Genomic DNA, 16,371 nt, shown 5'->3' with positions numbered 1-16,371 from the left:
TGACATTGGTGTAAAGCTGGTGTAAGTGCAGGCGAATCAGGCCCTGGCTCCGTCAGGGTCCCCATCTGGCAGGCTGGGGGTGGGGACTGGCAGCTGTGTAGCAGGGCTTAGGGACTTACATACCCCCCGCCCCCCGCTCACCACAATATCTCAGTGCCTCACTGATCCTCCTAGCCCCCGGGATGCGGGGCAGGCTCCTGTCCCCATTGTACAGATGGGGAACTGAGGCCAGGGCCGGCTCCAGGCACCAGCTTAACAAGCAGGTGCTTGGGGCGGCCAAGGGAGAGGGGCGGCACCTGCGGCAATTCAGGGGCGGCAGGTCCCTCACTCCCTCTAGGAGCGAAGGACCTGCCGCTGAACTGCTGCCGCCGATCGCGGCTTTTTTTTTGTTTTGTTTTTTTTTTGCTTGGGGCGGCAGAAATGCTGGAGCCGGCCCTGACTGAGGCACAGAGATGCTCAGGGTCCGTCTGCGCAGCAAGAACCCTGCGGCAGCGTCTCCGAGCCCAGCTCTGCTGCCTGGGGCTTGCGCTGCGGAGCTAAAGGAACAGTGTAGACGCTCGGCTGGAGCCTGGGCTCCGAGACCCTCCCCCCTCCCCGGGTCTAGCACCTGGATCCGACCATCGACCTGCTGGTTTTAGCCCCGCAGCACAAGCGGGGTCAGCAGGGCTGGACTCTGAGACTCACGGCCGCAGGGGGTTTCTGCTGGAGCCGTACTCAGAGGGACTTGCCTGCAGCCTGTGGCAGAGCAGGGACTTGCCCCCAGGTCTCTCCAGACCTAGGCTAGTGCCCCAGGTTACGGGGCCGCCCTTCCTCATCAGCAGCTCTCATTAGGCAGGGGCAATGGAAGATACAGATCTCCCCGAATGCTCTCAGTCCCTGGGGGGCTAGAGGGGTAACTGGAATTAGCCAGCGTTACCACGACGATGGGGGACAAGCACCAGGGGATCTGTGATGGGCACGAGTGGCCAGGGCCTGTTTTACGTCTCATCCCACCCACAGCAGCTCCAGCTGCACAGCGCCCCCTAGTGCTGTGCTGGGGTACTGGTGTCAGGGCTGACTCCAAGGTGAGAGCGCCCCCTGCTGCTGACTTCAGCCCCCAGGTTTTCTTTGAGTGTCTCCCGGGTCAGCACTAACCAGGCCAAGCCCGATTAGAGACCTGCTGAGCTGACACCTGCAGGGCCTGGTGCAGAGCTGCTGCTAACGGGCTGTGATTCTCTCCCTCCAGACTAAGAGAAATGGCTGCTTTTCCAGAAAGGTGGGGACGGATCCTTTGAAGCTGTCCCACTCTGGCTACAGGATGAGCCTCCAGGCCAAGGCGTCTCTCGTGGAGGAGGGGACAGGTGGGTCTGAAATCAAGCACACATGCACGCCCCCAGGCAGCCCCCAGCACTGAACCCCCAGGGACAGAGGGGTCTCACTTGCCCATGTGGTAATGTCATTCGTAGCCCAGCTGCTTTAGAGATGGGCCCAGAGGTAGCGTTGGGGGGTTGGATCTGGGGTTCTGGTTCAGCCCATCACTGGGATCGATCCCTCATGAGGAGCTCAGACCTGGGCACGTTCACGCAAAGACTAAATACCCTCCCGCGAGTGGCCTCTGCCTGTGGACTGAGCTGGCAGAGCGGAGTGAAGGCCCAGCCTGTGTCGCTGGGCCCTGAGTCACGGCCTCAGTGACGTTAGCGCTTAGTGTTCAAAACGGCAAGTGCTAATCACTTAGCAACGAACCCAGATAACTCCACATTTAGCCCAGAAGAATCCTGATTTCCAGAGCGGCCGACATCCGTTTGGCTGAAAACTGTAACTGTGGGGTGGCTACAACGTTAACCTCGGGTGCTGGCATCAGCGATGGTGAAGTGGCTGGAGGAGAGCGGGTCCAGAACGGCAACGGGTCACTGGGCACTTCTGAAAACGGCCCTTTCTGGGGGCAGGCCCTGTGCCGAGAGGCCTGTGTGCGGGGTCAGCTCTGGAGCCGTTCAGTAAGGAACTCTGTGCTGGGGAAAGGGCCGCAGAGCCAGGAGACCCTGCTGGCAAATGTCAAGTGGCTGGTTTGGGATTAAGCCCCAGGGGAAGGTGGATCTAAATTTTCTAGTTTCCAGATTCCCCAGGAAAATCCTTCTCTGACCCCAGCCGAACCTCCCAAATTCTCCCCCAAATCACACCCTCCAGTCCATAGCGAGAGGGGGTAGAAATGGCTGTGCAGATTGTTATGGAGAGAAACCTGGGACGTAGTCTGAACTCTGGTGTCGCTCCCAGCACCTTCCTCCTATCGTCCCTCCCTCTCCTGCTAGGGGTGGAGCTCAATGTGACCAAGAGCTGCAACGTCGTGTCTGAAATCCCTATGGTGACCTTTGAGGACTCTGACGCTACCTACAAGACTGGAATGCCCTACACTGGCAAGGTAACGGGATTACCGGTGTGACAGAGTGGGATATGTCTGTACCAAACTGTAACCTCCATTGGTGTTGACTGCTTGCTGGATGTGCTGCACTTCTGGTGCCCATGTGCCCCATGCACTGGAGGTCGGATGCTTTAGCTGCGCTCTCCATGTCCTCAAGCCCCCTCTTACCGAGGGCACAATGGGGGTTGAGCAACCAGCCAACCTTCAGTTCTTTCTCACAGCCTCTGGCTGAGAGCCAGAGCCAGCAGGAGCGTCCGATCTCCTGCTCTGCTGAAGTTTTTCTCTTTACGTTTTGTAAATAGTAATTTTTGATAGTTAATAATTGTTACTGGAGATAGTGGCTTAGTTAGTTTAGCTGAACTCTCCTGTTTTAGGGCGGATTTCAGTCATAGACTCCCTCTCCTCGGAGCAAAGAATGTCGGCCATACGTACGGGGTGGGGGAGTCTAGCCTGGGAAGCAGGGACTCTGGAAAACACTTGGGGGTCATGATGGATAATCAGCTGAACATGAGCTCCCAGTGCGACGCTGTGGCCAAAAGCGCTAATGTGAGTCGGGGATGTATAAACTGGGGATTCTCGAGTCGGCTACTCTGTATTTGGCAGGGGTGCAACTGATGCTGGAACCCCGTGTCCAGTTCTGGTGCCCACAATTCAACAAGGATATTGATAAATTGAAGAGGGTTCAGAGAAGAGCCCCAAGACTGGTGAAAGGATTAGACAAGATGCCTTATAGTGATAGACTCAAACAGCTCAGTCCATTTAGCTTAAGAAAGAGAAGGTTAAAGGGTGACTTGATTACAATTTGTGAATATCGGGGAACAAATATCCAGTCTAGCAGAGAAAGGTCGAACACGATCCAACGGCTGGAAGTTGAAGCTAGACAAATTGAAACTGGAAATAAGGTGTAAATTTTAAACACTTTACCGAGGTTCGTGGTGGATTCTCCATCCCTGACAATGTGTAAATGAAGACGGGATGTTCTTCTAACATGTCGGCTCTGGGCATTATTTTGGGGTAGGTCTCTGGCCTGTGCTATGCAGGAGGTCAGACTGGATGATCACAATGGTCCCTTCTGGCCTTGGAGTCTACGAATCCTGGTACAGGGGGGAGAGTAGGGATCTGAGGTGAGCAGTTGATGTCTTCTCCACATACGGGGGGGTTTAGTCCCCAGGATTAAAATTATGCCCCTCATGTGGGTCTGCCATGCCCGGAACGACAGACACTCTAAGTGCCTGTATTGTCTGGGTTCACAGACACACACTAGAGAGCAGTGCAGGGACTTCAGAACCCTCCCCAATCGGGCTGTGAAATCCAGGGAGACTAGACTGAAGGGATTTCTCCTGGAGAAGTCTAGGAGGCCAGGCTCAGTCCCTGAAGAGATGCAGGATCCTCCTAGGACCGATCACCCTTGGGTAAAAAGTACCCTGACAGCCATCTCTTCCGCCTCTAAGGCTGTGCCTGCCCCGGTTAGTGACCTCGAGTGTGATGGACGCCATCCTGCCAAGGAGCACGGGAGTAGATCTCCTCCTCAGGTGCCTGCTACGTCACCTCTTTCTGTGTCACTTAAGGGCAGCTCGAGGCCAATCCCTGGTCCCTCTGGCGCCCAGAGAGAAGGAGTCCTGAGTCCTTGGTTCAGCTGCTGGCTCATCCCTTGGCGCCCAGAGAGGATTTCACTTGGTGGTGGCCTCTCAGCACCACTGCTTGCGGCACAGTCATTGCTGCTGGTGCTGCTGCGGGTGCTTTCGGCACCACTGTTTGCCGCACCGACGCATCACGCCCGGAGCTCTCGCCTTCGTTGCACCAGGTGCCGCTCTCCTCAGTGCTTCTGCTACCCGCACCTGTGGCACGGACGTCCCATTTCCTGCACTCAGCATCCATCGCACGGGTCCTTCCGCGCCGCTGCTGACCGTGCTGGATCTCGTTTCGCGTCCCGCACCGACAGGCACAGCACCAGGCGATTGAACCGTTTCTGAACTCCCAGACGCCCTTTGTTGGCTCCTTGAGGCGCAATAGGGGAGATTTTAAAGGCCCCAGTAAGAAAAGCCACGTCTAGCAGTCAGGGTTACTGGCCTAGTGGGTGGGGGGAAGCAGTAGACTCGATATATCCTGTTTGTAGTAAGGCCTTTGACATCCTCATAAGCAAACTAGGGAAACGTGGTCTACGTCGGGGTCTCAACCTTTTCCTTTCTGAGCCCCACCCACCCCCAACATCGTGTAAAAACTCCACAGCCCACCTGTGCCACAGCAACTGGTTTTCTGCATATAAAAGCCAGGGCTGGCGTTAAGGGAGTAGCAAGCAGGGCAGTTTCCCCATGTGGTGGGGCTTCAGCCCTCTGCCCTGGGCCCCAGCATGTCTCACACTGGCCCTGCTTGGTGGACCCCCTGAAACCTGCTCACGGCCCCCAGGAGGCCCTGGCCCCCTGGCTGAAAATCACTGGTCTAAATGAAATTACTGCAAGGCTGGTGCACAACTGGTTGAAAACCCCATACCCAGGGGATAGTTATCAATAGTTTGCTGCACTCTGGGAAGACGTGTCTAGTGGGGTCCCACAGGGGTCAGTCCAGGGTCCGGTACCACTCAGTATTGTCATTAAAGACTTGGATAATGGAATGGAGAGTGTGCTTCTAAAATGTGTGGATGACACCACGCAGAGAGGGGTTCCTAGCACTTTGGAGGACAGGATTAGAATTCATAACGACTTTGACAAATGAAAGAATTGGTTTAAAATCAACAAGATGAAATTAATTAAAGACCAGTGTGAGGAACTACACTTAGGAAAACAACGAGGAGTCCGATGGCACCTTAACAACTAACAGATTTATTTGGGCATAAGCTTTCATGGGTAATAAACCCACTTCTTCAGATGCGTGGAGTGAAAATGACAGATGCAGGCATTATTATACTGACACATGAAGAGAAGGGAGTTGCCTTACAAGTGGAGAAGCAGTGTTGTCAGGGCCAATTCAATCAGGGTGGATATGGTCCACTCCCAATAATTGAGGAGGAGGTGTCAATACCAAGAGAGGAAAAGTTGCTTTTGTAGTGAGCCAGCCACTCCCAGTCCCTATTCAAGCCCGAATTAATGGTGTTAAATTTGCAAATGAATTGTAGCTCTGCAGTTTCTCTTTGAAGTCTTTTTTTGAAGTTTGTTGAAGTATGGATACTCTTACAGAATATCCAGGGAGATTGAACTATTCTCCTACTGGCTTTTGTTTTGTGTCCATTTATTCTTTTACATAGGGACTGTCCCGTTTGGCCAATATACATGGCAGAGGGGCATTGCTGGCACATGATGGCATATATCATATTAGTAGATGTGCAGATGAATGAGCCCTTGATGGTGTGGCTGATGTGGTTGGATCCTCTGATGGTGTCGCTAGAGTAGATATGAGAACAGAGTAGGCATAAGAACATAAGAACATAAGAACGGCCGTACCGGGTCAGACCAAAGGTCCATCTAGCCCAGTATCCTGTCTACCGACAGTGGCCAATGCCAGGTGCCCCAGAGGGAGTGGACCAACAGGCAATGATCAAGTGATCTCTCTCCTGCCATCCATCTCCATCCTCTGATAAACAGAGGCTAGGGACACCATTCCTTACCCATCCTGGCTAATAGCCATTAATGGACTGAACCACCATGAATTTATCCAGTTCTCTTTTAAACGCTGTTATAGTCCTAGCCTTCACAACCTCCTCAGGTAAGGAGTTCCACAAGTTGACTGTGCGCTGCGTGAAGAAGAACTTCCTTGTATTTGTTTTAAACCTGCTGCCTATTAATTTCATTTGGTGACCCCTAGTTCTTGTATTATGGGAATGTAACCCTTCTGCCCATCTAAGTTGGCAGCAACAAGGGCCGCGTTCTGTATCTAGGGGGTTCCGTTTCAATAACGCAATGCAAAACCGGCTCGAGCCCCCCACCCAATGACCTGGGACAATTACATACCACCCCCTGGGTGCCTCTAAGAGGCAATACTTCCCCTCTCGCAAGCACGGAGTCTGAGTGTAGCAGAAAATGTTTAATAACATGAGGTAAACGACATCAGCATTAAATTGGAAAAAACACCACAAACAGGATTCCTAACACAAACCATGAGCAAAAGACCCACCCCAGCAAATTGGACCGTGTCCTTTCCCTTTGGTTCTTGAATCCAGCAACCCAAAAATCACCCAGAGTCCCCAAAGTCCAACACCCCCAAAGTCTCTTGGGTCCAGCAACCACCCAAAGTCCAACAACCCCCAAAGTCTCTGTCCCTGGTCAGTGCAGCCCCAGAGTAAAGGGGGGGCACACAGGGTGTTAAGGGGCACCTTACGTGATCTGAGGCCGACCGGCTGTCTCTCCGTGGGGTTCCGCCGCAGCCTTCACCACGAGCCAGTCCACTTCCTGCTGTCCCACAACCTGGGGGACTCTGCTCTACGAGCTGCTCCGCTCCCCGACCTGTGAGCCACTCCAGCCGTCCCCGCAAACAGCTCCGCTTGCCATTCCTTGGGCCACTTCAACCATCCCCACAAGGCTCCATGCTGCTCCTCCAGCCGTCTCCGCAAACTGCTCCGCCAGCCGCTTAGCAATATAGCTTCAGGCTCCCCCACTAGTTAACACAGCACTCAGTGATCTCAGCTCTTATTAACTTTAGCTCTTTTATGATTTCAGCTCATAGTAGGGGAGCCCCAGTGCTGGTGCACCATTAGCCCAAAGTGAATTCAGCTCAGCAGCCTGTAACTAGACTCCTAATGGAATCAAAGCTACCGCTGACATTCAACAGTGGAGAAAGAAAGGTGGTGCAATTGGTGTTTCCAGCTCTCAAAAGGGGGCCCATACCATCAGGTACAAACACCCATCCCCATCCTCTCTCAAGTCACTGGGTTGTGGAACCCATGTCCCTTGTCTAGCAAGTGCTACTTAGGTGATGGTGAGATCCTCTGTCATAAAACAGTTTCATCGTCCTTGATTCACATAATCAGGGTAACAACACTTTATTGCTCCTGCCCCAATAACAGAGAAACTGGGGATTCCACCCCATCCAAAGTAACCACTATCAGTTGCTGTTGTCTCATGCCAGGCGGGTGGGTGTGCCTATGCAAACAAGATCAGCCCCTGGAGTTCTTTTCCACACTCGCCATAATTCACCACCAGATGTCAGGGTAGAGCTCATCCTGACTCTGCTTACAGGAATAAGTAAAGAACTTTTCCTTATCCACTTTCTCTACATCACTCATGATTTTATATACCCCTATCATATCCCCCCTTAGTCTCCTCTTTTCCAAGCTGAAGAGTCCTAGCCTCTTTAATCTCTCCTCATATGGGACCCGTTCCAAACCCCTAATCATTTTAGTTGCCCTTTTCTGAACCTTTTCTAGTGCCAGTATATCTTTTTTTAGATGAGGAGACCACATCTGTACGCAGTATTCGAGATGTGGGCGTACCATCGATTTATATAAGGGCAATAATATATTCTCAGTCTTATTCTCTATCTCCTTTTTAATGATCCCTAACATCCTGTTTGCTTTTTTGACCGCCTCTGCACACTGCTCGGACATCTTCAGAGAACTATCCACGATGACTCCAAGATCTTTTTCCTGACTTATTATAGCTAAATTAGCCCCCATCATATTGTATGTACAGTTGGGGTTATTTTTTCCAATGTGCATTACTTTACATTTATCCACATTAAATTTCATTTGCCATTTTGTTGCCCAATCACTTAGTTTTGTGAGATCTTTTTGAAGTTCATCACAGTCTGCTTTGGTCTTAACTATCTTGAGCAGTTTAGTATCATCTGCAAACTTTGCCACCTCACTGTTTACCCCTTTCTCCAGATCATTTATAAATAAGTTGAATAGGATTGGTCCGAGGACTGACCCTTGGGGAACACCACTAGTTACCCCTCTCCATTCTGAGAATTTACCATTAATTCCTACCCTTTGTTCCCAGTCTTTAAACCAGTTCTCAATCCATGAAAGGACCTTCCCTTTTATCCCTTGACAACTTAATTTACGTAAGAGCCTTTGGTGAGGGACCTTGTCAAAGGCTTTCTGGAAATCTAAGTAGACTATGTCCGCTGGATCCCCCTTGTCCACATGTTTGTTGACCCCTTCAAAGAACTCTAATAGATTAGTAAGACACGATTTCCCTTTACAGAAACCATGTTGACTATTGCTCAACAGTTTATGTTTTTCTATGTGTCTGACAATTTCATTCTTAACTAGTAAAAAGCAACAGAGGGTCCTGTGGCACCTTTAAGACTAACAGAAGTATTGGAGCATAAGCTTTCGTGGGTGAATGCCCACTTCATCAGACGCAAGTAATGGAAATTTCCAGAGGCAGGTATAAATCAGTATGGAGATAACGAGGTTAGTTCAGTCAGGGAGGGTGAGGTGCTCTGCTACCAGTTGAGGTGGGAACACCAAGGGAGGAGAAACTGCTTCTGTAGTTGGATAGCCATTCACAGTCTTTGTTTAATCCTGATATGATGGTGCCAAATTTGCAAATGAACTGGAGCTCAGCAGTTTCTCTTTGGAGTCTGGTCCTTAAGTTTTTTTGCTGTAAGAGGGCTACCTTTACATCTGCTATTGTGTGGCCAGGGAGGTTGAAGTGTTCTCCTACAGGTTTTTGTATATTGCCATTCCTGATATCTGACTTGTGTCCATTTATCCTCTTGCATAGTGACTGTCCAGTTTGGCCAATGTACATAGCAGAGGGCCATTGCTGCCACATGATGGCATATATAACATTGGTGGACGTGCAGGTGAATGAGCCGGTGATGTTGTAGCTGATCTGGTTAGGTCCTGTGATGGTGTTGCTGGTGTAGATATGTGGGCAGAGTTGGCATCGAGGTTTGTTGCATGGGTTGGTTCCTGAGTTAGAGTTGTTATGGTGCGGTGCATGGTTGCTGGTAAGAATATGCTTAAGGTTGGTGGGTTGTCTGTGGGCGAGGACTGGCCTGCCTCACAAGGTCTGTGAAAGTGAGGGATCATTGTCCAGGATGGGTTGTAGATCACTGATGATGCGTTGGAGAGGTTTAAGCTGAGCACTGTAGGTGATGGCCAGTGGAGGTTGAGAAATTTTATCTCTGCATTTCGTCCTGAAGTGAAATGTCCCCAGTCAAAATGGGATAATTGAAATCCCCCACTATTATTGAGTTCTTAATTTTGATTTCCCTTAGCATTTCATCATCACTATCACTGTCCTGGTCAGGTGGTCTATAATAGATCCCGCACGACCTGTTCTGTCCTTCCGATATATTTTGTACCCTGGAATGATTGTGTCCCATTGATTGCTCTCAGTCCACCAGGTTTCTGTGATGCCTATTATATCAATATCCTCCTTTATCACGAGGCACTCTAGTTCACCCATCTTATTATTTAGACTTCTAGCATTTGTGTACAAGCACTTTAAAAACTTGTCACTGTTTATTTGTCTGCCCTTTTCTGATGTGTCCGATTCTTTATGTGAATGTTTATCATCTGATCTGGCCCTTACATTATCCTCCTCCACCCTCTGCTCCTGACTATAACCTGGAGATTCTCTATCATTAGACTCTCCCCTAAGAGAAGTCTCTGTCCGATCCACATGCTCCTCTGCAGCAGTCGGCTTTCCCCCATCTCCTAGTTTAAAAACTGCCCTACAACCTTTTTAATGTTTAGTGCCAGCAGTCTGGTTCCACTTTGGTTTAGGTGGAGCCCATCTCTCCTGTATAGGCTCCCCCCATCCCAAAAGTTTCCCCAGTTCCTAATGAATGTAAACCCCTCCTCTCTACACCATCGTCTCATCCTCGCATTGAGACTCTGAAGCTCTGCCTGCCTACCTGGCCCTGTGCGTGGAACTGGGAGCATTTCTGAGAATGCCACCATAGAGGTCCTGGATTTCAGTCTCTTCCCTAGCAGCCTAAATTTGGCCTCCAAGACATCTCTCCTACCCTTCCCTATGTCATTGGTACCTACATGTACCACGACCACCGGCTCCTCCCCAGCACTACACATAAGTCTGTCTAGATGCCTCGAGAGATCCGCAACCTTCGCACCAGGCAGGCAAGTCACCATACGGTTCTCCCGGTCATCACAAACCCAGCTATCTACGTTTCTAATGATTGAATCTCCCATTACTAACACCTTTTCCTAGCAACTGGAGTTCCCTCCACCGGAGAGGCAACCTCAGTGCGAGAGGCAACCCCAGCACCATCTGGAAGGAGGGTCCCAACTATGGGAAGGTTTCCCTCTGCTCCCGTTGACTGCTCTGCTTCCCTGGGCCTTTCATCCTCCTCAACAGCACAGGGGCTGTCTGACCGGAGGTGGGACAATTCTACAGTGTCCCGGAAAGCCTCATCAACATACCTCTCTGCCTCCCTTAGCTCCTCCAGTTCCGCTACCCTGGCCTCCAAAGTCCGTACGTGGTCTCTGAGGTCCAGGAGCTCCTTGCACCAAATGCACACATACGCCACCCACCCACAGGGCAGGTAATCATACATGCTGCACTCAGTGCAATAAACTGGATAGCCCCCACTCTGCAGCTGGGCTTCTGCCTGCATTGTCTCCTAGTTAATGAAAGGGTTGTTTAAGCAAAAGGTTTTGAATGTAGTTTGGTTTATAGGTTTTAAGGGGAATAAAGAGACCCCCGCTCCTCTCCCACTCCCCTTCCAAACTGCCTTGCGAAACTCCCTGTTAGCAGCCCCTGGTCGCTTGTGCACTGCGTTATAAAGCCCTGGCCTATGTGAATGCCCCGCCCACTGTTTAAGGCTCAGCCACTTACCAGAGGCTTCTAGCCTTCAGACCTTCCTTTGAAGCTCACAGCTTCCAACTGCCAGCCACAGCACACGGTCCTTCAAACAACCAAACAAACAAACAGACTGACAAACACAAGCTCAGCACACAGCAAGTAACCCCCAAACACAAACAAACACACACTACAGACTACAGACAGTCACTTACCCCAAGGGTGCTGTATTGCTACAGGGATTGGTTCCTGGGTTAGTGTTTCTGTGGTGTGGTGCGTAGTTGCTGGTGAGTATTTGTTTCAGGTTGGGGGGCTGTCTGTAAGTGAGGACTGGCCTGCCTCCCAAGGTCTGTGAGAGTGAGGGATCGTTTTCCAGGATAGGTTGTAGATCATTGATGATGCCCTGGAGAGGTTTTAGCTGGGGGCTGTACGTGATGGCCAGTGGTGTTCTGTTATTGTCCTTGTTGGGCCTGTCCTGTAGTAGGTGACTTCTGGGTACCTGTCTCACTCTGTCAATCTGTTTCCTCACTTCCCCAGGTGGGTATTGTAGTTTTAAGAATGCTTGATAAAGATCTTGTATGTGTTTGTATCTCTATGAGGGATTGGAGCAAATTCAGTTGTATCTTAGGGCTTGGCTGTAGACAATGGATCGTGTGATGTGTCCTGGATGGAAGCTGGAGGCATGTAGGCAGGGGTAAAAGTAACTTAAAGGACTTGCCGGTACTCCGGAGTCCTGTGGAGGGGCGTGGCCTCCACCGGAAGAGGCGGGGCCTTTAAATCCCCAGGCCCTTTAAATCAGGATTTAAAGGGCCCAGGGCTAGGGCTGTGGTAGCAGCAGCTGGGAGCCCCAAGCCCTTTAAATCACCCCCTGAGCTCCCAGCTGCAGAGGTGACTGGGAACCCTGGGGTTTGGGGGCGATTTAAAGGGGGCAATTTAAAGGGCCTGGGGCTCTAGCTGCTGCTACCGCAGCAGAGCCCCGGGCCCTTTAAATTGCTGATGGAGCCCCAGGGCTCCAGCAGCAGGGCCCGGGGTTCCGACTGCCACTGCCCTCCAGGGCCCTTTAAATCGTCTCCGGAGCCCTGCTGCTAGAGCCCTGGGGTAGTGGCGGCAGGGCTCCGGTGGCTATTTAAAGGGCCTGGGGTGGTAGAGGCAGCGGGAGCCCCGAACCCTTTCAATAGCCACCCGAGCCCCGCCGCTGCTACCCCAGGGCTCCAGCAGTGGGGCTCTGGCGGCAATTTAAAGGGCCCTGGGCTCCAGCCCTTTAAATTGCTGCCTCAGGAAGCCGGTCCACCCCAGTATGGTACACCAGCTCTTGCCGGCAGGGGCGGCAGGTTTGTAGAAATTTTGGTGGTGCCCAGAACCTGCCCCTGCCCAAACTCTGCCCCCCCCAAACTCCACCCCCGACCTGCCCAAGGCTCTGGGAGGGAGTTTGGGTGGGGGAGGATGTCTGGGATGCAGGCCCTGGCCTGGGGCAGGGGACTGGGGTGCAGGAGGGGTGCAGGGTGCAGGCTCTGGGAGGGAATTTGGGGATGGGAGGGGGTGCGGAGGGAGGGGGTGCAGGTGTGAGGGCTGTGGGGTGAGGCTGGGGGTGGATTTGGGGTGTGGCTGGAGATGAGGGGTTTGGGGTGTTGGAGAGGCTCAGGGCTAGGACAGAGGGTTGGAGTGCAGGGGGATGAGGGCTCCGGCTGGGGGTGTGGGCTCTGGGGTGGGGCAGGGCTGGGAATGAGTTTGGGGTGCAGGCAGGCTGCCCTGGGACTGGAGCCAGAAAGGAGGACTCTTCCCCAGCCCTCTCCCTGCCGGCAGCAGTGAGCTCTGGGGTAGGGACCCCCTTCTTCCCCCCGGCAGCACACTCACCCCCCCACTGTCACTGCACGTGCTTCTAGGGCCCCTTTCAGGTCCAGGAATCCCCCTCGCCTCCCCTGTGGTGGGTGCCATGCCGGGGGGGCTGCTATCACATGTGCGCCTCCTCCCCTGCTGCTGCCCCTCACTGTAGCCTCACTGGGGGTGGGGGATGGTGCTGCCCCTTGCCCAGCATGGGGCAAGAGCAGTGACTGCGGGCAGGGGGGGCGGCTGTACTGGTGGAGGGTCCCACCTGAAAATGAAAGGATCTGAGGGGGAAGGGCAGCCTGCCCTGGCAGTAGTGGAGGGGGGCACTAGGACCCTGCGGCCGCAGTTAATGCAGGCAGGCAGCATGGAGCTGCAGGGGAGAGACACAGCTGGATCCAGGGAGGTGCATGGGGGCAGCAAAGGGGGGCCAGCCCATACTCAGGGGAGGCGCGGGGGGGGGCAGCAGGTGGTGCCAGGGGGGAGACCGGGCCCCAAACATTGGTGGAGCCGGGCCCCCGGACCCTCAGTATTGCTGGAGCCAGGAGGAGGAGTCAGAGAGGGAGAGAATGCTCCATTTTCTTGCTGGTACGCTCCTGCACTTTTCTTACCGGTCCTCCATACCGGCCCCTACCGGCCCACTTTCACCTCTGCATGTAGGTAAGTATAGCGGTCAGTAGGTTTCCGGTATAGGGGGGTGTTTATGTGACCATCACTTATTTGCACTTTAGTGTCCAGGAAGTGGATCTCTTGTGTGGCCTGGTCCAGGCTGAGGTTGATGATGGGGTGGAAATTGTTGAAATCCGGGTGGAATTCTTCAAGGGTCTCCTTCCCATGGGCTCACATGATGAAGATGTCACTTAGGAAGGAGAAATCAAATGAACAATTACAAAATGAGGAACACCTGGCCAGGTGATAGTGCTGCTGGAAAGGATCTGGGAGTAATAGCCCCCGGTCCTCGGAGCGTTCCCTGTAGTGTCCGGCCCCTTCTCCTCTGGGCACTCACAGAATTACCAGGCCTGCTGCTCCCAAAGGATCAGTTCACCACAGCTTACTAGTTATATCTTAGATCCCAGCTCCCAAGGGAGGCATGCAGGGTGCAGGCACAACCAATGGACACTGGTGGCTAATGCATTCAGATCTCCGGTGCATGGGGCATACGCAGACCAGAAGTGGAGCACATATAGACACTACATCTCAAAGAACTCTAGTTACTAACAGGTAAGTACCTTCCCATTGTATTATGTGCTGTGACATGCCTAAATTTACCCAAGGCAGATTATCATATTGTATTCTCGACAGGTGCCCAGCCTAGAAAAGGTGCGTGACACTTTGTTGAAGGACTATCATGGAGAAGCTCTCAAGATGGCAATCTAGTGCCATCAGTTTTGATTGTCTCTCAACTACTGGTGTTATGCTTATAAAAAGCACACAGGATCTTTTTCAGGGGAAAAGGAAATACGCTGTGTTTATTGAAGATATACAATTAGCATATGCATTCAATCACACCACACACACACACTGTCCCGCCAGTCGATGTTATAGTTACCAGTCCAGAGTCCGCATCAACCTAGTGGCCAGCTAGGTTGATCACAGGTAGGGAGGAGCCGGCTTCTGTTGTTCGCGACATGATGCTCCGGGGAAGTCTTGGCAGGACGAACCCAAAGTTTCATGGCAAGGCACCCTGTTTATATAGTGATTTTTCTGCATTGGGACCAATGAGTTTTGCACCGTCATGCTGTAATCAATTGTTGTTTGATGAGTGCTTGTTTTCTTAAATTGTCCTTCTCATTCTTTATCACAGCTATCTTGTCCCCAGTGATAGGTGCCTGTCTCATCTTTAGAGTCGTCAATCTGCCCATTTCAACAGGGGCGTGTTGCAGCCTCCTGGCGCCCTTGCGTCTGTCTCCGGTTCCTCCCTGTACATCTGGCTCAGCGATGGCCTTCACGCTTTTCTCTTAACACGCACATTCCTCATTCACTCGCAAAACAGAATTAATTTCACAGAACATTTTGAACAGGAACATCAAATTGAAATGCAAAAGAAAAACAATCACCGCATTCTTTTACTTATTTTAAAATGCTAAACCTACAACAAATTGGTGACCCGCAAAAGTCTGTCACTGCCTTGAAATCAGCACAGACACAGATTCTGGCTGATGTATCTCTACCAATAGCCCATTAGGCCATTCCTTTCTGCTATTCAAAAAGGGTGGCTGGCAAATCATACACCAATATATTTAATACATGCTACATTATTATTCTTTATCCTTCATTCTAAATTATATAAAATACAAACATAAAATCCTACTACTACACTGGCCCACCCCCGCAGAACAATGTTATTTCTACACAAGGGCCCGCAGGTGGGGTGAACACGTCTGGGGGAGGGGGAAGGAGTTTTCCAGCTGAGCACATGGCAGAAGGGTCCAGAGAGGCTCTACTTAAGAAGGGGCGCTGCTCTGTGCAGCCGTGCCGACCATCACCACATGCCAGAAGGACTGGCTGGAGACAGACAAGGCGGGAGGGATTCTGCCCAGCCTGAACTGTTGACAAACCCCAGAGTCAGAGGCAGGGTGAGATCAGACTAGAGAAAGGTGCTCATCAGGACATTTGTTCTCTGGCAAAGATCTGTAATTCTTGAGCTGTCTAAGTGACTGTGGTTTAGAAATTCCTTAGTTAACCGAAGAAGTGGGTTGTAGCCGACGAAAGCTTATGCTCTAATAAATTTGTTAGTCTCTAAGGTGCCACAAGTACTCCTGTTCTTTTTAGTTAACCCTGAGTTCCTTGCTTGCCTACCACATTATCCCTAAGGGGTTAATCTTAAAGCCCAGTGTGGCCACAGCCCAGATGGGACTCAGAGGGAATGTGTGTAAGCAAAGCAATGGGGCTGGGAGATCTGAGGCCCTGGTTTCAGGGCCTGGGGGCGGCTAGACTGCAGTGTCCCACATCCCAAGGGAGGGCTCAGTCAAGGGGTCAGACAACCTGTCACTCCTCAGTGCTCACCCCAGCACCCCCAGCTATTCCAGTCTTGCCCCAACTTCTTCCCAGATCTGCTAATGCCCCTCAGTCCTCACCACAACACCCCATCCCAGCCCTGGGCTTTCCCAGTGCATCTCAGGGCTGGATTGCATTGTCCCTTTCTGCTCCCAGCGAGCTCTTTAGTACCTAGTGGGCAACACTCTCCCAGGAGTCTGCTCCCTTGAGTTGTGCGTCTCCCCATTTCTCTCCCGGCTCAGATGCTCCTGGAGACGGAAGATGGCTCTGTGCTGAAGAATGAGAAGCTGCAGCTCTTTGTTAGCTATGGAGATAAGAATAAGAACCAGACCTTTCTGACCGACGAGTCTGGCAGAGCCTCCTTCGAGCTGGACACCTCTGGCTGGACCGGGTGGGTCAATCTAAGGGTAAGTGACGGGCCTCCGAGCCCCAGTGGGGCCCCTGCAC

At 52.0% G+C, this 16,371-nt stretch overlaps 1 protein-coding gene across 1 annotated transcript; it reads left to right on the top strand.

Moving 5' to 3' along the window:
• Window positions 1-923: 923 nt before the first annotated feature.
• Window positions 924-16,331, top strand: LOC112123061 (alpha-2-macroglobulin-like protein 1; the record flags this gene model as incomplete). The annotated part of the gene is made up of 4 exons (XM_026662100.2): window positions 924-1,064; window positions 1,226-1,340; window positions 2,286-2,395; window positions 16,167-16,331. Coding segments are annotated over exons 1-4 (531 nt in total), but the record flags the coding sequence as incomplete, so codon positions are not given.
• Between the last annotated feature and the right edge of the window lie 40 nt (window positions 16,332-16,371).

This window comes from Terrapene carolina, unplaced genomic scaffold, assembly GCF_002925995.2.
Source record: "Terrapene carolina triunguis isolate 2854851 unplaced genomic scaffold, T_m_triunguis-2.0 Scaffold22717, whole genome shotgun sequence".
In the NCBI taxonomy this organism is placed as follows: domain Eukaryota; kingdom Metazoa; phylum Chordata; order Testudines; family Emydidae; genus Terrapene; species Terrapene triunguis.
This window is presented reverse-complemented; position numbering and strand designations above follow the sequence as displayed.